Genomic DNA, 23,228 nt, shown 5'->3' on the forward strand with positions numbered 1-23,228 from the left:
ACTCACCCCTTAGTAAATATACCCCTAGATCTATATTGCACCTTACTGTGTATTTATGGTATAAATGTGTTTACTACACAAAATATTATATTTTCAACTCTGTATTGCTTTTTTATTAACCTATATTTAAACCTAAGCTGTGTAAATGCCAATCTTTCACTGAATTCTCATATGATTTAAGAGTTCATTATGTAAGTGCATTAGAATCTGGTAATTGCAAAGTGCATTTTTTTTGGTAAACACGTTTCCCATTTAAGTATTTGAATGTTAAATGGTCAGGTTGCACATTATAACTGATGACCGTACATACTTCATTGTTTTTATGGGGAAAAGCTTCCCATCAAAGTCCACCACACACTGAAGGGACTGTCACTTTTGTATGGTCTAATACATAAACATACCCTCCAACATGACCCGCCCCACTAGGTACAAAATGCTCTGTTTCTGGACTTCCCTCTTAATTTATTATTGCCATCACCTGTGAAGAAACAACTTTCTTATCATTTAACTAGTTCAACTCAGGTGATGGAAATCATAAATTAAGAGGCAAGTCCAGGAACAGAGCATTTTGTACCTAGTGGGGCGGGTAATGTTGGAGGTTCTGCATAAATATGCAGTTTTGATTAAAAAGCAAAACAAAAAGCAGCATAAAATGAACCTAAGCAAAGATGAAACTAATAACTTACTAACTAAAAGTATGTAAAGTTAGTTGTCAAATATTGTTAAAAAGTCTTTTAAAAATACAGAAGTTTCCAAAGCAAATAATAAAAATATACTAATAATATATTTTCAAAAAGCATAAGAAGTTATATTTTCATAGTTGTGCTTTGGTTCGTCATTCATTCAGTGTTGTCAGTCGGTCTCCTTCTCCGCCGCTTGCCGGGCGCCAGGATTTGGAGTGTTCTCCAGCTGATCGTTTGCTTTCTCTATTCTCCTAGACTCAGAGGGTCTCCTTGTTTTCATCTGATCAAGCTCCTTTTGATTCTCTCCTGTTAGGACAATATGAGGAGGTTGTCACTCTTTATCCATGGATATTAAAGCCATGACTGGAACGGAGATAAGATAATCCTTAAAATGAGCAATGACAGATAAACTCCACCTCAACCTAAATTATACAGGTTAACATGACCCCTCAAGTAGGAAAAACAATGGTAATCTATAGACTGGGATCCCTGCTATTTCTCAGATACACAATAAACCTGTACCTCGGTAATGGTGGGTTCTACTGCTAGAGGATTCATGAGAAATTTGAATTATAAACCCATGTCCCATCTTGGTTTAAGATAACAGATTGGGTGGTTTCTGTGCCATCCAATCAGAGAGCTCTGAGATGGCAGGCATATCAAAATGGTGTCATCCTTTCCTATCATTTTAGAGGTGCTGGTGAGACTGAGACATACAGTATAACAAACTGATTTGATCTAGGACACTAGGAACTGCCACAATTCTGTATATTTCAGGGTCAGAGTGGAATTCTTCAGCTTTCATCACTACCAGAAAAAAACATTCATGTTTTAAAGGACAAGAAATAGAAAGATAACAGTAAAGATATATTATTCTCGTTATATTACGGAACATCAAATATAGGACAAATAGGAGAATTAGAGTCATTGTAAAATGTCAGTTGAGGGGAACAGTAGTAGCTGTGGCAAATTACCAAAATAAAATGAAAACTTTAGAGGACTAGAAATTTCTATTGAACATAGTGGGTCATTTGGACATTTAGCTAATACATAGCAGATCATTTATAGGTTTCACATAAGCAACTAGAGGGATAGATCAGTAGGGGAAAGCAATGTCACACTTTACAGAAGGAGCAATAAGAATAATTAAGGAAGCTGGTGGCAGAACAGTTGAAGGGAGCAATCTGGGGAGTAAAGCTTAGTTTTCCAGTTACAACATTTCTTGATAAATGGAAAAATCCAGGCATGTATTGCCTATAAACACTGTACACAGGAATACAGGTGAGTCAGCTGCAAGAAGTAGCCACTGGATCATTTATAAGGTGCATTCGGTATAGGATGAAGAAATGATAAGGTTCCGTATTGTAATGGAAGTTGGGGCAGTTACTGTAGATGACATTAACACAGATACACGTAGCTATAAAACACTGGGAAATGATGCATCACTTGTTCAAGTGTCCATATTCATGAGAGGGTTGGTGTCTCAGAATTACTTAATAAGAATTATAGAATTGTAATGTAATATTTTTACTCCAATTATGTTCCAGTTTCACAACTACATTATGCCTTTATTAAACTAGGTACAGGCTGTACAGTACAATTATTGGGACAATTTCCCAATAATCAACAGATCTGCCTGTTTTATTGTATAGTGTGTATGCATGAAACGTCTATATTTCCTTTATTTATCCGGATAACCTCATCCTCCTTGTGGGTAGACATATGCAAAGTCAGTAATCGGTAACTCAATCGTAATTAATATCAGGCCCAATTGTCGGGACGACCCAAAAATCGAATGGTGTGTAGGTAACTTTAGCCCAATTTTAAGACAGAAAAATTCTTGTAATTTTTTTCTCGCATTGGAGAACAATGGATGAAATACACATTATATATTAGGTATTTAACTAAAGCAAGATCTGACAAGATCTGTGAAATGTTTTCCCGATGAACTTGCAGAAGATGTGCAAATATATTAGACACCAATCTAGTATGGTTTTTCGGACAGGGCAAAGAGAACATTGGCCTCAGTATCCATTGCACTGAGCTGTACTTAGTGATTTGATAATTTCAGTAAATTAGAAATGTTTTTTCCATTTTATGTAGTAACTGGTTAAAAAAAGAGCTTCCCATCTAGATGAATGTTATTTGCCCAACATTGTTTCTACCCTAAAATCCACTTTAGTTATAACCACAGAATGTTTTTTTTATTTTATTTATGCAAGTAGTACTTATTAAATCTTTTGCATATGGACAAAGAAACTTTTCGTGTATCAAGGCAGTGAAATAACAGTATGTTTTTATTTAACCTAGGGTGACTGCTAGCATACAGTAGCTAAGATGATCTGTGGTTTTAAAGAACACTTCTACATTTATTTGGGACAGATAGGATTACTGTTAGTACAACCAAGATCTGGACAACTGACCTGATAGATTAATCAATCTGCCTGCTTAGTGGTAATCATGGCAGCCACTGATGGAATGCAATTCTGGTCTAAATTGAACAAACTGACAATCAAAATTGTCATGAGATAAAGCAGTAGTAGTCCATACAGCTGATATGGGAGCCGATGAGGAGGGGTGACCAGCAATCCTAAGGGCTGTAACACACTACCCGGTTTTCCCCGGATGGCAAAAAGCTGGACAAAGTTTTTTCGGCTCTTTGCCATCCGGCAGAGTCTTTCACACACAACGGCTTTGAGCCGTGTGTAATGCTGAGCGCAAAACGTTCTCTGCCTTCAAAGACGGCACGGCCCCGGCCCGGCAGCCGGACTTTCCAGTGGCAGCCGGGCTGGGGCCATGCCGTGTGAAAGGACACATTGCACTGCATGTGTCTCTGCAGCACAGCAGCGGTAAAAAGCTGGGCGGGATTTTGCCGGGCGGCGGGAGCTGGCGTGTGTTTCAGCCCTAATCCATTCACTTTGGAGGCTGGTCTAATCACCTGGGTTTGTCTATAAGGTGACGCCATATATAGGCTTGCAGTTGAGCACCATTGCTGATTATGCTTATTAAAACATTTTAATCACTCCTTTAATGATCTTTGCAGTTAAAAAAAATTTCTAGAATTCTGCTGGTTTGCTCTTCATTTGGACCTAAATATCAATACTGTAAGAGAATACCAGCTCTGGTTTTATTTCTAGTGTTGTGATTTTAAATTTCCATTTTTCATTTACATTACTTTGTGTGTGCTGTTAAAATGGTTTTGGTATGGATTACCGGCGGGCGGGATACCGGCTGTCCAAATCCCGACAGCGGCATCCCACCTGCCAGAGTGCCGACAGCGGGGTGAGCGCTAAGAGTCCCCTTGCTGCACTCGCCACAGGATCTATTCCCACTCTATGGATGTCATGGACACCCACGAGTGTGAATAGCGCGGTTGCGCTGGGATTCCAGCTGGCGGAATTCTCGGCTGTCGGGATTCCGGCATCTGTATCCTGAATGTCGGGTTCCCGACCACCGGCAAATTGGCTGCATCCCGTTAAAACAATGCAGTATGCATAGGCAAAGCTCTTCTACTGAAAACTCGTTATGAGTAGTAACCAATCCAACTCCAGTCACCTCTGAAGAAATGTAAAATAATAGGTGTTTTATGAGGCTATGAAGGTTCTATGGATTGCTGCTAAATGATAAATGTTTCCAAGTATGGGCCTAATTCAGCATAGATCGCTAGTAAGAGAAATTGCAAATTGAGCAAATATCGAATGACTGCGCATGCTTAGCGTTTGCATCACGCATGTGCGAGGGTTAAGTGACAGAAATTGCGTACAGAGCATAATAGCAATGTAGCCGCTGTTTGACTGACAGAAAGTTGGCATTTCTGGGTGGAAACCTGCTGTTTTCTGGGTGTGTCAGAAAAAATGCAGGCGTGCTCAGGTGTTTTTGGGGAGGGTGTCTGCCCTCAGCGCAGACAACTTCCAGATTGTCTCAGTCACAGAGTAGTGGCAGCCTCAGACCTACTCACATTTGCTCAGATGGCAAAGATTCTTTGATGTTTTGGGAATTGCGTATGCATCTGCGAGTGGATAGCGAACTGTGATGCACTCGCAATTTTGCAGGGGGCGTTTTTTCTTCATGTCGGGGCAACGCCTTTCTACTTGCAGACAACTGCAATTTCTCTGAATAGTGATCCATGCTGAATTAGGACCCATGTTCAGTTTAAAGCCCTTTAAAGTTTATTAGAAATTAAAAAGAAACATGCCCCATTTTGGCAAGGGCACCCATTATAATGAGCAAAAATGCTCTCATACCACAGATCATATGATGTCACAAAGCAAGGACAGACTGTAGTGTTCAGTGTTGATAACAAATTTCTGCTGTCCCCTCAAACAATCTATTGAACAATACATATATAATACATATATATCAGGGCCATCTTAACGTATGGGCACACTGGGCAGCTGCCTAGGGCCCCACGATTCTAGGGGCCTTTGAGCAGCGGCATCTGCCTACCGGGCTAGTGCCTTTGGAGCTTCTTCGGAGGCAGGTAGAGAATGCTGCCAGCCTGCTCTGATTGTTAATTACACACAGTCAGAGCAGCCAGGCAGCTGATTCCCAGCCTGCAGCCAGGGCATGGAGAGACATCTCGGGACCGCAAGAGGAATGAGTGGGTGGGTAGGGATCCCAGTGCATTTCTTTGCCCAGGGCTTACAATCGGGGGCACTTCAAGAGAGAAGGAGGCCCATGTGCAGACACAGTCTGGGCCTCCTCCTCTCTAGGTGGCTGCGCTGTAGCCTCTGGGCGCTAGGGTCACAAGTCTAGTGCATGGCCATTTTCCCAGTGATTCTTTTACTGAACATGCGTGAAACGCCAGGAAAATGGCCACAACTCGAGTTTCCTGGTGATTTCTGCAGCACAGTTGCTGCCGTTGCGAGACACCGGAGGGTACGTATTGAATAAAATGGGAGCAGGGTGTGTAGTGTGGGCCCCGGGGGCCCATGTGCACCGTGTACACTGCACCATTATAACTACACCAGTGCCTATAATGCCGTCAAGATGGCCCTGCATACCGTACATGTATTTGGAGAACAAACGGTTTGGAAGGTTTGGCACCTGTTAGATTCTCAGAGTCTGCTCCAGAGTTCCAGGCAAATTTGTGAGATAAAATCACAAAATCAAGTTAAATGTGCCTTATAATTTAAATATATTTGCTTGGACAGGGTCATGTGGATTCAGATGTGTTAAACACAGTGTCAGATTGCATTAAGGATATTAAATCCATCTGCATGTTGCTTTGTGACACAGAGAATTGTTACTTGACAGTATATTGTGACGGGATGTATAAATTGCCCCTCTCCTGGATCTTTGAACCCTCTTGATTTTCGCTGTCAGATATTGTATATCTACTTTATTTAATGAGTTTGCTGCACAAATCGCTCTACTATCCATTTACCCAGTTAGAACACTGATATGCACCTAGAACTTGACGCTGGAGACAAGCCTCTGTCTTGTCTCTACATACACACATGCTTACTACAAGATTGCAGGTTTATTCTACTTGAATGTGCTTTATTAAATAGTGAGCTGATATACAGTATCTATTAATTGGATATTCCTAAAGATGTTAAAAGGGCAACTGCTAACACTACATATTATTAATTCCATAAATAGCCCACTTGTTGCAAGATTGTAGCTGTTATAAAGAGTCCTAAACATTTTACAATCCCTTAAAAGCACAGATTAAAAGCAGTTGTAAATTGGTAAACACAAAACACCACGGAAATGGTTTTCTAGACAAATCTGTGCTTTATACAACAATTTCATGTAGCTGTGCATCACCTGGCTCCACAGAATTACTTTGATTGGGGCTCAGCAATGCCGCTGTAGCCTACTAAGCCCCGTGCTCTGTTCTGAAAACAGTGGAGTGGTATATATTTTGGGATGTGGGTGTCTTGCCTGTCCTTTCACTATCCAACACTCAGTGTGGGGCTTCATGCTTACCACCATGACACTGCCCCTGTCACATGCAGCCTTATATTCACACCATCCCACATGTGCCTCCTACAAGATGAGAACATGTATCCTTTTAAATACTTTGTAAGGCAAGTGTTTTGATGATGTGATTGGATGCAGCCAGTTCTGAAGCCAATCGGCTAGTTCTGTCCCCACCCACTTGAAAAGGGGAGACACAGACATGCAGATAAGATTGATCTAGCCCAGTGATGGGAAACCTTTGGCACTCCAGCTATTGTTGAACTACACATCCCAGCATGCCCTGCTACAGTTTTGCTATTTGGCCATGCTAAAACTGTAGCAAGGCATGCTGGGATGTGTAATTCAACAATAGTTGGAGTGCCAAAGGTTCCCCATCACTGGTCTAGCCAATGCAATCTTCAAACCCTGTACTAGGATACTCTTGTTTTAACAGCTGTATGCCCTTTAACCTGACAGTTCCGTTTGTGCCAGTCATTTGCATGCAATTACAGATGCAGAGTCATACGCCTAACAATCACATATCTGCTTAGTACTAAAGAGATGGAACTTGGCTCTAATGGGCCATTCTCATCTAGTCAAAATCTAGTGAAGGCGCCATCTTTGCCTTCTGTTTCAACTCATTTCATTGGGGTCGTAATCTCATTGTACAAAGCCATGTAATATGTTATTGTTATAAAAATAAAGGCTAATAATAATAATCATCATCAGTAGAGCACAGATACAGGGAAAGTATCTAAGGAGGAATCTGATACAGAAATATGAATTATATCAAGACTTGTAATATCTTAAAAATAGGTTAAGCAACCTGTAAACCTTCCATACCAAGTAATGCTGGTTTACTGAGAGGGATTGGCAGGAGACACAGGTAGACAGTGCTTACACATGTGGCTGACATGTTCTAGGCCTATATACAGGTTGCAGTTGTGCACTGAGGCTACATGCCAGTAAACACATAGCCACACACAAGTAAATGCAGAGGTACTGCCGTCTCTTCCTCTATGACAACGTGTGCCTATTTATAAGGGTAAGAATGTGGAATAATTATCGACATACAAATCCTGAAAATGGTCAAAGTAACTTCCCATTATAGAGTGCATGGCATTCAATTGTTTACCCATTTGTAAATGACCCTTTATGTCCCTTAAAGTTACAGATATCCCTAACAATACACTCAAAGTAAAACATTCAATAAATATATTTATGTTCCCCTGATTAGAAGTTAATTGCTCCTAAGTGTTGGCATTATATAATGATTGAGCATTTTGCAGTGGATTCATACAATTCGTTAGTCTTTATCACACATCCACAATACCACTGTCAGAACATTAACGATGAATTGGAATAAACACAAGTAACTCCGTCCCAAGACTTGTATTCAGTATACAGTATATCTGTGAAACATTTACAGACTCAAGGACAGTCAGGTAGCCAAGATAACACAGGATGCACAACTTGTGTACTTACTGTCAGTAGGGCGACTGACGGAAGAAAAGAATGAACATACAGGGACATTTACTAATTCCGTTGCATATTAAAAAGCTGCCATAAGTCTGTATCTTACAGTGTGATTAGTAAGATTCTGATGTTTTTCTGGTATCGTAAAGGAAATTAAAACAAACACCTGGGGTATTCACACAGCAATTCAGTGACAGAAACAAAGCTCATCAACTGCCTACTAATGCTGTGTTCCTAAGGCTGCAGGTGCACAAAGCACAAGTGGAACATTAGCCCCAGGAATGCTGGGACATAGAGATAGAAACCGAGGCCAGGATTCATCAAAGTGCCTTTGTGTCAAACAGTCGCTTTCCATTTGTTTTGGTGTATGTATGTATGTATGTATGTTTGCTAAATGTATCAGAGAAAAACTGTACATCAAACTGCAGGGAACAAAACCACCTAAGGTCAACCTATAGTGTCGGTTTTGAGATCTTAGACAATTACAAAGTATAAAATGTTTTAACATTAAGGGTCACTGAATCGCAAGAAACAAGTCATATATTCCATATAGTTTCTGATAGGTGAGATTGCGGTTTGGCAAGGTGTCTATACAAAGTGTAATGTTTCCCCGGTTCAATCAAACAGCTTATCCAAGTGACTTCCCCCAAAATAATTTGAAAAATAAATATATATATATATATATATATATATATATATTTTATACACACACATATCTCTAAAGGTACAGAAATGAAGGTGGCACTCAGAGACTTGAACGAAGGTTGCATAGGATACACACAGGTGAAATATCAGTGCTCAGAACTGGTTATTTCACTTATGTATCCTGAAGAAGGGGAGCACGTCCCTGATTCGTTGATTTACTAGACGCACCTTGCTTCACCGTTGTTCAAGCCTCTCAGTGCTGCCTCCATTTCTGTACCTGCATGTTGGAGAGGCACCCTCTAAGGAAGGCACCAGGTGACCAGAGCAAGGATTTGTCCATGTGGAAGGCGTCCAGAGTGCTGGATTACTCTTGGCTATATATTTAAATCTTAATAAATGAAGAGTTAATTAGAGAATAGAGCAGACACTCTCCCTTCCCCCAATTTCCTGCTACAGAGCACAAAAGATAGATATTATTGTTTAATAAACTTATTTGGGTAAAGGTTTTATACATTTGAACTTTATTTTACAATTGTGTCTCTTTTTCCATTTGAAATAAATGGCAGGGGTCTTACGGGACCTCAGTCATCCTAATTTCTGTTTTATAAAGAAAAAAACAAATGCATACGAAAAACGAAATTATGCATTCGCATACAGTTTTAGGATGCAGTTTGGCTTAAAAACCTGAGGATTGTATTTAACCACTTGCCTGGCATGGTAGCATCAGGTGCGACCATGCCTGCAAGTGATTTATCTGACCTGGTCACACAGGATGCGACCAGTCAGATAAACTGTGCTAGCAGCGGCAGGAAAGGTAAACTTCTCTCCTCTGCTGCTGTCAGAGGGACCGGAAGGCAAACTTTGTCCGACTTTGTACCATCCGGCAGTGTCTTTCACACACAATGGCTATGAGCTGTGTTTAATGCTGTGAGCATGCGCAGCAGCAGGACTGGCTTAAAAAAAAAACGTGTGTGAAAGCTTCCATTCACACACACGGTTCACTGCCTACAAGGACGGCACGGCCCTGGCCCGGCAGCCGGACCTTTCAGTGGATATTTCCGGCTGCCGGGTGAAAGGACCCTACCCCTTACATTATAAATGACAATACTGGCATGGGAAAAAGCCATCCGTCTTTTTCCCGCATGGCAAAAACCGCCGCATGTGAAACAGCCCAAAGGTCCCTCTGCCTCCCTGCACTCTCCCCTACTGATTCCCGTGCTACCGATCACTGCTTATCGGTCAGCACGGCAGGACACCCCCGCCCCCCTCCAGCGGCTGCAGACAATAGCAGCCACTGGGGAGTGTAAATTAACCCCCCCAAGCCCCCCCTTCCCCGTGTGTACCTGGAGGTTTTCCCAGATTTCAAAATGAAAGCCATGTTGGTTGCGATGTTCCCGATCGATGTTTCAATGTTTTGGGGGAAATTATTCAATTTTTTTTTTAACTAAAATCATTTTGGATATGGTTAAACTCATGTTCTTCACCTAATTCAGTCATAAAAAAATAAATAAATTCGGAGAGGTTTTTAGGGAAAAAAATCATTAGTTAAGTGGTTAAAAACTGCATCCTGCATGTAGAAGTTATAAGACCACAGTGTTAAACCGCAAGTTAGTAAATCTTGGCATCTGTATACACCTGGGTTCACTGTCTATCCTGCCTGGAAAAAAAAATAGGATTTTAATTACCTACCGGTAAATCCTTTTCTCGTAGTCCGTAGAGGATGCTGGGGTCCACATTAGTATCATGGGGTATAGACGGGTCCACTAGGATCCATGGGCACTTTAAGAGTTTAGTAGTGTGAGCTGGCTCCTGCTTCTATGCCCCTCCTACCAGACTCAGTCTAGAAACTGTGCCCGAGGAGACGGACATACTTCGAGAGAAGGAAATACACAGATGGTGGTGAGATTCACACCAGCTCACACATAACAGAAAAACCAAGCTAACCAGCTTGAAACAAGTCAGAAACTGCTGCACAACAGTACTTAACCACGTAACAATGCAGTACTCAACGAAGTAACAATGGAGTATATAACTAAGTAACAACTGCAAGAAAATGAAGCTCTGGGTAAGTGCCCAGCATCCTCTACAGACTACGAGAAAAGGATTTAGCAGTAGGTAATTAAAATCCTATTTTCTCTTACGTCCTAGAGGATGCTGGGGTCCACATTAGTACCATGGGGATGTACCAAAGCTCCCAGTACGGGAGGGAGAGCGTGGAGGCTCCTGCAGCACCGATTGACCAAACTTTAGGTCCTCAGAGGCCAAAGTATCGAACTTGTAGAACTTAGCAAATGTGTTCGACCCTGACCAAGTAGCTGCTCGGCAGAGCTGTAAAAACGAGACACCCTGGGCAGCCGCCCAGGAAGAACCCACTTTACGAGTAGAGTGGGCCTTATCAGATTTTGGACACGGCAAGCCTGCCGTAGAATAAGTATACTGGATAGTAAACCTGATCCAGCGAGAAATCGTCTGCTTAGAAGCAGGACACCCAATCTTGTTGGGAGATCATAAAGGACAAACAGAGCATCCGACTTTCTGTGACGCGAAGTTCTCGTCACATAAATCTTCAAAGCCCTTACAACATCCAAGGATTTTGAAGTAATTGAGGAGTCAGTAGCCACTGGCACCACAATAGGTTGGTTGATATGAAAAGCCGACACAACCTTCGGAAGAAATTGCTGACGCGTCCTGAGCTCAGCTCTATCTTCATGAAAAATCAAGTAGGGGCTCTTGCAGGACAATGCCCCCAATTCCGACACACGTCTAGCAGATGGCAATGCCAAAAGTGTGACTGCCTTCCAAGTGAGAAATTTGACTTCAACCTCCTGTAAAGGTTTGAACCAATCCGAGTGCATGAACTGCAGCACCACATTAAGATCCCAAGGTACCGTAGGAGGCACAAAGGGTGGCTGGATGTGCAGAACCCCTTTCAAGAAAGTCTGAACCTCAGGGAAGACATCCACTTGTTTCTGGAAGAAAATGGACAAAGCCGAAATCTGGACTTTAATGAAGCCCAAACGCAGGCCCATATCCACACCTGCTTGTAGAGAGAGGAGAAACCACCCTAGTTGAAACTCCACCGTAGGAAACTTCTTGGATTCACACCAAGAAACGTACTTTTTCCAAATTCGATGGTAATGTTTAGACGTTACTCCTTTCCTAGCCTGTGTCAGGGTAGGAATAATCTTGGTCAGAATGCCCTTCCGAGCTAAGATCTGGCGTTCAACTTCCATGGCGTCAAACGTAGCCATGGTAAGTCATGATAAGCGAACGGCCCCTGTTACAGAAGGTCTTCTCGAAGAGGAAGAGGCCTTGGATCTTCCAGCAGTAACTCCAGAAGATCCGCGTACCAAGCCCTTCTTGGCCAGTCCGGAGCAATGAGGATCGCCTGAACTCTTGTTCTTTTGATTAGTTTGAGAATCCTTGGGATGAGTGGAAGTGGAGGGAACACATACACTGACTGGAACACCAACGGAGTTACCAGGGCGTCCACCGCCACTGCTTGTGGGTCTCTCGACCTGGAACAGTACCTCCGAAGCTTCTTGTTGAGGTGGGAGGCCATCATGTCTATTTGAGGTACGCCCCAAAGACTTGTCACCTCTGCGAACACCTCTGGGTGGAGGCCCCACTCTCCTGGATGGAGATTGTGTCTGCTGAGGAAGTCCGCTTCCCAGTTGTCCACACCCGGAATGAAGATTGCTGACATCGCCATTGCGTGCTTTTCCGCCCAGAGGATGATTCTTGTTACCTCTGACAGTGCAGCTCTGCTCTTCGTTCTGCCTTGTCGGTTTACAGATGGGTCCATGGTTATCTTGACTAGTTTGATGATGCCCAGACATGACTGAAGTTTCTTAATCTTGCTCCCACCTGCCCGATCTCCAGGCTGGGGGGTCCACCATCATGCCGAGGATTTTGAGGGAGGAGAACCAGGTTTCTGTTCCTGTGAACCTGTTGGTGCAGGTTTTCTGGATTTCCCCCGACTTCCTCTAAAGAAAGTGAAAGGGGGTTTGGACTTTTTAACTTTCGCGAAAGGACTGCATTGTAGACGTAGGATAAGATTTCCTAGTAGGCGGTGCTGTTGAGGGAAGAAATGTTGACTTACCCGCAGTTGGCGTGGAGATCCAGGCATCTAACGCTTTCCCAAACAGAGCCTGACCTGTGAAGGGTAGGTTCTCCACACTCTTCTTGGATTCCACATCCGCAGACCATTGGCGCAGCCAGAGTGCCCTGCGTGCTGAGACAGCCATGGAAGAAGCCCTCGCATTAAGATGGCCAAGGTCCTTCATGGCCTCCACCATGAAACCTGCAGAATCCTGTATGTGATGTAAAAACAATTCAATGTCACTTCTATCCATAGAATCTAATTCATCTAGTAATGTACCTGACCACTTTACTATGGCTTTAGAAATCCACGCACAAGCAATAGTGGGTCTTAAAGCTACTCCAGTAGCTGTGTATAGTGATTTGAGTGTAGTCTCAATCTTGCGGTCAGCCGGCTCTTTTAAAGCAGTGGAACCAGGGACAGGTAAAACTACCTTTTTAGACAACCTAGACACAGAAGCGTCCACTAGAGGCGGGATTTCCCACTTTTTCCTGTCCTCCTCAGGGAAAGGAAAAGCAATGATAACCCTTTTTGGGATCTGGAATTTTTTCTCTGAGTTTTCCCAGGATTTTTCAAACAATGCGTTTAATTCCTTAGACGCAGGGAATGTAAGGGAGGATTTCTTATTGTCAGTAAAATAAGCCTCCTCTACTTGCTCAGGTACCTGATCAGTAATGTGTAAAATGTCCCTGATAGCCTCAATCATGAGTTGCACCCCCTTAGCCAGGGATGCATCTCCCCCCTGCATATCCCCATGACCGTACCCTGTATCAGGGTCGGTATCCGTGTCAGCTTGGTTATCTGGGCAAGAACACGCTTCTTAGGGTAAACAATTGGGGTTTTTGAAGAGGTAGTGGGAGCTGAATACGACAAAACCTCAACAGACTTTCTCAAAACCTGTGTTTCAGTCTCATTTTTAGCTATCCGAGATGAAATCTGGGATATCATTCCCCTAATAGAATCCACCCATGGGGGTTTGGATTCAGAAGGCTGAGACAGTACAGTATATTACAGTCTTGAGTACATGGAATAGACTCTTCAGGAGAAGATACACACTATGCAGCACAAGATACAGAGTTCCCAGACATGTTTATGTGAGCTATATACACACACACACACACACACACACACACACACACACACACACACACAGGAAAATGCAGACACAGTTTCAACCAGAGTACCTTCAGAGAGACACAGTATATGGAGCCAGCCACACAGCGCCCCAGTAGGCAGTTTATACAGTAAACATCCGGCGCTGACTGAATAACTTTAATAGACTAAACAGCTATTAGTACACTCTCCCCCCCTGTCTATAACACCCTGGTACCGCAGAGGTATGTTGGAGTTATGTGGAGGGCAGCGCTCCCTGTCAGCGTCTCTTTAGTGTGATCTGCAGGGTGAAAATGGCGCTGGTGAGTGCTAGATCCGCTCTGAGGAAGAAGCCCCGCCCCCTGTAATGGCACATCTTCCAGCTTTCAATGATTATACTGGCCTGAGGTGATTTGGCTGCTAACAGTGGGATTAGCCTCTGTTAGCATATGTGACCAGTGTAGGGTATTTGCGCTGGCCCAGGGCGCCCCTCACAGCGCCGCACATCAAGTACCGCTGAGCCCTCCGGAGCGCAGCCAGTCAGAGCTGCACTCCTACCCTTGTGCCGCCATTCCCGCCAGCGTCCCGCTTACCGGGACACCGGCGTCATACTCACCACTCCATCTTCTGGCTCTGTTAGGGGGTGGCGGCTGTGCTGCGGGAGTGAGCGGTCGCCTCGCTGGCTTGCGATCAGCACCCTCAGGAGCACAGTGTCCTGTCAGTGGAGATAGAGAACCATAAACTTCTAAAGTTGGTTCCTACCCACCCCTCGCTCCCCCCTAAGTCCCACGAAGCAGGGAGGCTGTTGCCAGCAGCCTCTCTGTAACTAACTCTTAGAAAAACAATAGAACCAGAAAAATGGGTCTAGGACTCCATGTCGACAACAAAAAAGTCGACACACCTTAGGTCGACACCAATTGGTCGACACACCTTAGGTCGACATGGACAAAAGGTCGACAGGAACAAGGTCGACATGTGTTTTTTATGTTTTTTTGGTGTTGTTTTCTTCGTAGAGTGACCGGGAACCCCAATTAGTGCACCGCTTCGCTCGCCATGCTTCGGGCATGGTGCCTTCGCTCCGCTTGGCACAGATTACCGTTCCAATCATAGTCCACGTGGATCGTTAAATATGAAAAGGTTCCAAAAAAGAAAATAATTGTGAAAAACTCATGTCGATCTTTTTCCATGTCGACCTTGTTCCTGTCGACATTTTGTCCATGTCGACCTAAGGTGTGTCGACCAATTGGCGGCGACCTAAGGTGTGTCGACCTTTTTGTTGTCGACCTGGAGTCCGGATACTCAGAAAAACTCCTAGGAGTTCCCCTAGCTGTGACCGGCTCCACCGGGCACATTTTCTAAACTGAGTCTGGTAGGAGGGGCATAGAGGGAGGAGCCAGCGCACACTATTAAAACTCTTAAAGTGCCCATGGGTCCCAAGGGACCCGTCTATACCCCATGGTACTAATGTGGACCCCAACTTCCTCTAGGACATAAGAGAAACAGCTAAATAGAGCTACAGTAAACTCTTTTTACATATTTAAAAGAAAATGAATAACTTACAATGTATGCTTGTGGGTGCAACTGTCTATAAGAGCCTAACCCCTTATTAGGAGCTGGCAATATAACATCATCACAATTCTCCACTTCACACCATTTAATGAAACACCACATTTATTTGTGAAAATACTGATTTTTTTTTTTGAACAGGGAAACATGTACAGCGATTTACAGTGATCATAACCAAGGCAGGTCATACACATAAGACAGCATATCTACATGATTATTAGCTCACGGAGCACAACTTACAGAGTTATATAAGTAGTTATACAAGTTTACTGTGTTTATCAGAAAGGCTGCACAGAGTCTTATGTCTGGGTGCTGGGTTACAGCAAAAACAGCAAAAAATAAAATCCCTTTATTTCAAGAGACTATCTACACTACAAACTACAGCAATAACCACCTGATGGCTTTATTCTATTCTGTATCCCGTTAGAAGGGGAGAGCATTTGGCAGAAGTTGCCATGGATACTTGTCTCCATCACAATCCAGAAGGGGAGGCTGGAGATATGCTTTATTCACAAATATCAGTTTTTCACATTCATATTTAGTAAATACCCTGTTAAAATGTCAGCATTAATACCATGAACAGCAAAAGGCATTTCAGGAGCACAGGTTTTGCGCCTACCACAAAATGAAAGTTTTTTTATTTTATTTCTTTTATTTATTTAGAAAATAAGATATTATAGCGTGAGCACAATAAGAACCACAAAAGCTATGATGGAACATTTTACATAAATTTCATAAAAAAAGAAGTGTCCCTTGAATGCAAAATACACATTTAGATGGAGTAATATATCATTTTGTGATGGCTATTTCTGTTTGCATGTGTCATTGTGTACAAATAAGGAAAGCTACAGGAATGTGCGTTAAATACTGTTTTCCCTTTTTTTTTTTTTTTTTTTTAGATAAAAAAAATGCATTTGGCACTTCTAATAATAAAGGTAAATGTAACACAAAGCAGTGGTAATAAGTCCCATCACAATATACATGTCAAGTAACTCTGTAGTCATATTAATTAGATATTAAATGTACAATATTAATTTAATATTTCATTTAATATTTTGAGGCATATATGCCACATTAGGTTCATACTTCAATGGAGCCTCACTAAAACATTGAAAAGGGGAGTTTTCCAAGAGAATAATATGTAAATGTGCCTTTTCCATAGAAGAACTGACTTCTAAGTAGTGCAATTTACAAGGCAGTCTTTGAGGTGAATGTAATAGAGTGTGAGAGTTTGTGCAAGAATGCCTGACTTCTTAAGGCGGCAATCATTTACAAGGCAAAACCAAGTTGGTTTTGCTTTGTAAATGGTTGCCGCTTTAAAAAAAAAAAAAACAACAACAGGTATTCTCGTACCTCCGGCTTCTCACACCCTATTACATTTACCCCTTTGGGTTAATGTTCCAACCACTGAGTTGGGCACAATTATTGCACCCGTTGTAGGCCTGATTCTGAGTAAAATAAAATAAAATAAAACAAGAAAAAGCAAGTAACCATGTAAATCATGCTGGGTAAATAATGGCTGCTTTTGTATGTAGCCCACAAATGCTGGCCAGCTGTATATTTACACTGTAATTTAGATTTCAGTTTGGACACGCCTCCTTAGAGCTAAAGTTCTCTGCACATTTTAAATCTGCCCCACCTGCAGTGGAACATTGAATTGCCAAGGTTCCCAGTTACTTACTCTCTTACTTTATTCCCAATGCAGAATCAGCCTGTGTGTCATGTTCTAAATGAGTGAGCGCATTAATTTAAAGATCTGCCATTACGAAGTTCTAAATATAGACTAATTTTGGTGTTCTGTAAAATTCATTGGTAAAGAATAGTTAAAAACGATCATCTACTTTAGGGGAATTAAAGTGAAACTCTTGCTACTTTTATTTTAAGAACTTTGCATGTATTAAAGCAGGACTATCATTAAGCAATTTTGATTTTTAATTGTTTGTACAACTAAAAACAGATTTGAACCCTTATATTTTTATTAAACAAACTTACAAAATGTTGATTATATTTATTGTTTTTTTTTTCTGACGTTCCTCTCCTTTAGTATATTGCTGTTTCACGGAAATCATGAACAGTGGCATCTGAAAGAAAGACAGACTACCAAAAAGTGCTAGAGAGGAAGGATATTATAAAATACCACAAACTATAAATTTTTCTGACATAGGGGTATATGCAATTGCGGTCGAATTCGCGGCAATTTTCGCCGTTTTTCAAATTCGACCAAATTCGCCAGGTGAATTCCGGAAGGTGGCTTCCGGAATTCACCATATTCAATGAAAAACGGATTCGCCAGGGTCGCGGGCGAAAATCGGCCGATTTGGCGGATTTTGCCGCGATTTTAAAAAACGGGAAAAATCGTGGAAAACCCGGAAAAAAAATGGCGTGGGGTCCCCCCCCAAAGCATAACCAGCCTCGGGCTCTTTGAGCTGGTCCTGGTTCTAAAAATGCAGGGGAAAAATTGGCCAGGGATCCCCCGTATTTTTAAAACCAGCACCGGGCTCTGCGCCTGATGCTGGTGCCAAAAATACGGGGGACAAAAAGAGTAGGGGTCCCCCGTATTTTTAACACCAGCATCGGGCTCCACTAGCTGGACAGATAATGCCACAGCCGGGGGTCACTTTTATGCCGTGCCCTGCGTCCGTGGCATTAACTATCCAACTAGTCACCCCTGGCCGGGGTACCCTGGGGGAGTGGGGACCCCTTCAATCAAGGGGTCCCCCCCCCCAGCCACCCAAGGGCCAGGGGTGAAGCCCGAGGCTGTCCCCCCCCATCCAATGGGCTGCGGATGGGGGGGCTGATAGCCTTTGTGAAAATTAAAAGATATTGTTTTTTCCAGTAGTACTACAAGTCCCAGCAAGCCTCCCCCGCAAGCTGGTACTTGGAGAACCACAAGTACCAGCATGCGGTAGAAAAACGGGCCCGCTGGTACCTGTAGTACTACTGGGAAAAAAATACCCAAATAAAAACAGGACACAGACACCTTTGACAGTAAAACTTTATTACACACTACCGACACACACATACTTACCTATGTTGACACGCCGACTGCCACGGTCTCCGACGATCCGAGGGTACCTGTGAAAAAATGATACTCACCTTCCAGCGTCCAGAGAGATAAATCCACGTACTTGTTAAAAAAAAAAGAAAACGCAAAAACCCGAGCCATACCGGACTAGAAAGGGGTCCAATGTTTTCACATCAGACCCCTTTCTCCCGAATGCCGGGACATCACGTGACTCCTGTCACTGATGTCCCTTCAGCCAATCAGGAAGCGCTACTGCCGTTGCGCTCACCTGATTGGCTGAGCGCTGTCTGTACTGTGACAGCGCCTCGCAAAGCCGCTCCATTACTTTCAATGGTGGGAACTTTGCGGGTAGCGGTGGGGTCACCCGCCGGTCAGCCGCTGACCGGCGGGTGACCTTACCGCTAGCCGCTAAGTTCCCACCATTGAATATAATGGAGGGAGCTGTGCGATGCGCTGTCACAGTGCAGACAGCGCTCAGCCAATCAGGTGAGCGCAACGAAGTTGCGCTTCCTGATTGGCTTAGAGACCTGTCTGTGACAGCTGTCACTGACAGGTCTCATTCGTGGAAAGGTGTCCCATGTGTCAGCATGGGACCCCTTTCAGTCCGGCATGGAGCGGGTGTTCGCTTTGTTTTTTTGCCAAGTACGTGGATTTATCTCTGGACCATGGCTGAGGTGAGTATATTGAACTTTTCTTTTCAGGTATCCGTTGATTCTACATGGAGAAGAGGACCGATGTCGGCGTGTGAACATAGGTAAGTATGTGTGTGTCGACGTATGAAATAAAGTTTTACTGTCGACGGTGTGTGTGTCCTGTTTTTATTTGGGTATTTTTTTCCCAGTAGTACTACAGGTACCAGCGGGCCCGTTTTTCTCCCGCATGCTGGTACTTGTGGTTCTCCAAGTACCAGCTTGCGGGGGAGGCTTGCTGGGACTTGTAGTACTACTGGAAAAAACAATATCTTTTTATTATCACAAAAGGCTATCAGCCCCCCCATCCGCAGCCCATTGGATGGGGGGGGACAGCCTCGGGCTTCACCCCTGGCCCTTGGGTGGCTGGGGGGGGGCACCCCTTGATTGAAGGGGTCCCCACTCCCCCAGGGTACCCCGGCCAGGGGTGACTAGTTGGATATTTAATGCCACGGCCGCAGGGCACGGCATAAAAGTGACCCCCGGCTGTGGCATTATCTGTCCAGCTAGTGGAGCCCGATGCTGGTGTTAAAAATACGGGGGACCCCTACTCTTTTTGTCCCCCGTATTTTTGGCACCAGCACCAGGCGCAGAGCCCGGTGCTGGTTTTAAAAATACGGGGGATCCCCTGTCAATTTTTTCCCCGCATTTTTAGAACCAGGACCAGCTCGAAGAGCCCGAGGCTGGTTATGCTTTGGAGGGGGGACCCCACGCCATTTTTTTTTATGATTTTACCGTTCCAGCATTAAAAATAAAATAAAATAAAAAATAATATTTTAAAAAATATATAAATAATATTTGTGCCTCCAAAAAAAAAAAAAAAAAAGTACCTAATCCCTTCTAATATAAATAGATCTTCTATTCCCAGAAAAAAAAAACACAAAAAAAAACATGTTTAAATTTTTTTTATTTGTTTTCACCCTCCAAAGTGTGGCGGATTGAAAATGACGAATTTGCTGTCTAAAAGCCCTGCTGTCGAATTTCCAAACTTGAATTGAATATGCTTTGGTTGAATTGCAGCACTTGTATCATTGCAGAAAAGTCGAATTTGCAAAAATTCGAATTTCAAAAAGTTGAATTTTGAAAGTCCGTTTTTTGGTCGGAAAGCACTGAATTGCATAGGCGATTTTTTTTTTTGGTCGAAAATGACCCGAAATTCGACAATTTCGGGAATTCGACCGCAATTGCATATACCCCATAATGTTCTGCAATATTGGCATTAACAATCCTTCATTTTTAATTTATATTCATATTGAATTTTTTGCAGGCTAACCTCTGAGACACCGAAGTATATAAGATGATACTACATGCACAGCTGGTTCACTTATTTAGCTACCCAAGCTTCTCCTATTGTCAAAATTAGGGTTGTCCAGCATTGGCTCTGCCACTGGTGGTTGATGTTTTTAAACCATCGATTAGAAACCATCAATGGTTTGACTCTGTGCATGCATAGATCACGGCTGGCATCAGCCACTGGGACTCCACCACCGATGTACACCCTCGGTGGCCTCCCATCAATGGTAAAACTAGTTGCCATCACCATCAGACCATAAAAGGTTGAAATTATCGATGGTCAACCCTAGCCCAGATAACCTGTTTATTTTTATAAATGTTAATTTGACAAAAAGGGGCAGCAGTGGGTCCAAACCAACATCTTACCTAGAGTCCTGGGAGGTTCTTATTTGGTTTGGTCTACATGGGAACTATCATTGAAAACGTTTTCTATTTGAATAGCTCTCTTTCACTTGACCTAAATTATGTTGACAGATTAATTATTGAGACAGTTATGAACAAAGCAGAACTGCTGGTAGTGCTATTGGGAGTGTCATGTTCTACGCCAGGCCTGGCTAACCTGTGGCTCTCCAGCTGTTGTAAGACTACAAGTCCCATCATGCTTTGCCACAGTTTTGCCATTAGGGAATGCTAAAACTGTGGCAGGGCATGCTGGGATGTGTAGTTTCACAACATCTGGAGAGCCACAGGTTGGCCAGGCCTGTTCTACGCATAGCGCAGGAGAGTAAAACAATTAATATAATCACATTTGTGCAATTGTTCAAATGCTTTAAACTGCTGAGTTCAATTATATTCAATTGTGCAATACATTTACTATTAGTTTAACATTATATTTTTAAGCTATTTGCCCTTTATCATGAGATTCTGGTGGCATTATAGATTTATGCAACTACTGTCCCGGAGCAGTAGGTTTATAGAAACGATCAGAGCAGGTAACCAATCAGTGGTGTGTAAAAGCTGGATAACATCAGTACTACAAAACTGTTTCTAGACATCGTTTGCCCATCTCCTGGAAGACGAATTACCTTAAGTTCCTATTTTGCAGGAACATTCCTAGAACCTGGCACATGGGTAGCGCGATCTGACCATATCCCTATCATATTTGCTTTTTTAGAATTCTGCATTGAACCACAAAAGCTGTAGAAACTAACCTGCCACAGTTCTCTGCCTCCATTTTAAAGTATTCAGAAGTTGTATTAAATAAAATGGTGCGATAGCCAAAAAATCCACCCATTAGAGTTATTGTAAAGGTGGGTTAGACGGATAATGCAGTGAGGGCCTTCTTATAACAGTAAGCGTTTACATTCTCATACCTAGTGTATAATAACTAGCATTATCACGCATCTTTAACTTTTCCTAGGAGACCTGGAGATCATTCTTTATGCTAGGCACACACCTGACAGGTCTGCCATACTTGCATGTTTTGAAAAACCCTGTATCCAGATCCATTGGCTCATTACTATGGAAAGATTTTCTGAACATAAATCCAACTTGAATACAGCCTGCGTTGATCTTTACAGATAACCAGAATCCCAGAGGGAGGTATAATGCTCCACTTTTAGCACCTTTGAGATAATGCTGGTTGTTATAAGCCAAGTACTACATGAAAATATGAATACTTTCTGCTAGAAGACAGCTCTTAAAATATGTCGCTGTGTCTTGAACTCGTGAACCAATCAGGTTTGTTTCCAAAATCTTAAGTTACTTGCAAATTGGCTGCTATAGGTTGCATTACAGTTTTTCTCTTTGAATCACGGTGTTAAATAAACTATATTATTATCATTATTATTATTTATTTAAAGGCCAATTAACATTATCTAATTATGTCATATTTTAGACTACAATTCAAAAGTTAACTTTTTTTTCTTAAATAATACTTTATATTACTCTGAATAAAATACTAACATCTATCATAAATAAGGTTTTAGGCTTTTTTTTAATTTTTTTAAACAACTATGCAATTATTATATTTTGGGTATTTCTTTTAGTAAAATAAGTTGTTTAAAATAAAAAGCTGAAAATATTCTGAACTATATAATATTATAATATTTATCAAAGAACACTGACAACTCCCTGAGATGCAAATATCTCAATTTCTATGTTTTTTTTCTTCTTCTGGGAATATCTAACAGGGCTATTCGTCTTTGGAATACCCTATTGCGTAATAGAAAAAAAAAAAGAATAAGATGGTGAAAAAAAAAATGTAAACATGTCACAATCCTGCAGATGAGCTAGAAGCTTTTCAGGATGTAAACATCAGCGGAATAAAGAGAAAAGACATTGGATTTGTAAACAAAATCTCTTTCACTTGTAGCCTGGCAAAAGAAAAAAGAATGAAGCATGTCCCTCCCCTAAGAATAGGGTTTAGGCGGTTTACCGGACTTTCGAACCACAAGACAGACACCATCGGACAATTTTGGTGTCGGTGGAACATGATTTTTATGACAGATTATTGGAGTAGAAGCTGGATGAGTCAGACATGGTCTTACAGACACTGCGAGAGGAACCATTGGAAGTAAGGTCCAAGGAGAGACGTTTCTTGCTCCTCCCGTTTTCTTCTGCGTCTTCGTCATTGGCGCTTAGGACAGACGAGACGGTGGTTTCAATACGACTGATTTTGTACATGCTGCTCTGTGTTTGAAGGTAGCGTGTGGATTTCATTTCCAGCCCTTCATACTCACCCGCACGGATGAACGGGCACCATCGAAACACGTGCTTAAAGCCAATGCGGAACCTTAGAGTGAAGGGGG

The 23,228-nt window shown here is 42.5% G+C and overlaps 1 protein-coding gene across 2 annotated transcripts in view; it reads right to left on the reverse strand.

Annotated features, from left to right (window-relative positions):
* Positions 1–557: 557 nt before the first annotated feature.
* The window catches only part of TACR1 (tachykinin receptor 1), a 425,704-nt gene continuing 403,033 nt past the window's right edge, over positions 558–23,228 (reverse strand). The window contains exons 5-6 of one of the 2 annotated variants that reach the window (XM_063932109.1): positions 23,160–23,212; positions 558–989 (exon numbers count right to left, since the gene is read on the reverse strand). In XM_063932109.1, coding sequence (XP_063788179.1) covers positions 853–989; positions 23,160–23,212 — 190 coding nt within the window. In that variant the 3' untranslated portion in view covers positions 558–852. Of the gene's footprint in view, positions 990–20,369; positions 23,213–23,228 lie in introns of those variants that run through there. The other variant, XM_063932108.1, reaches the window with a different exon arrangement.

The sequence above is a fragment of the Pseudophryne corroboree genome, chromosome 6, assembly GCF_028390025.1.
Source record: "Pseudophryne corroboree isolate aPseCor3 chromosome 6, aPseCor3.hap2, whole genome shotgun sequence".
In the NCBI taxonomy this organism is placed as follows: Eukaryota; Metazoa; Chordata; class Amphibia; order Anura; family Myobatrachidae; genus Pseudophryne; species Pseudophryne corroboree.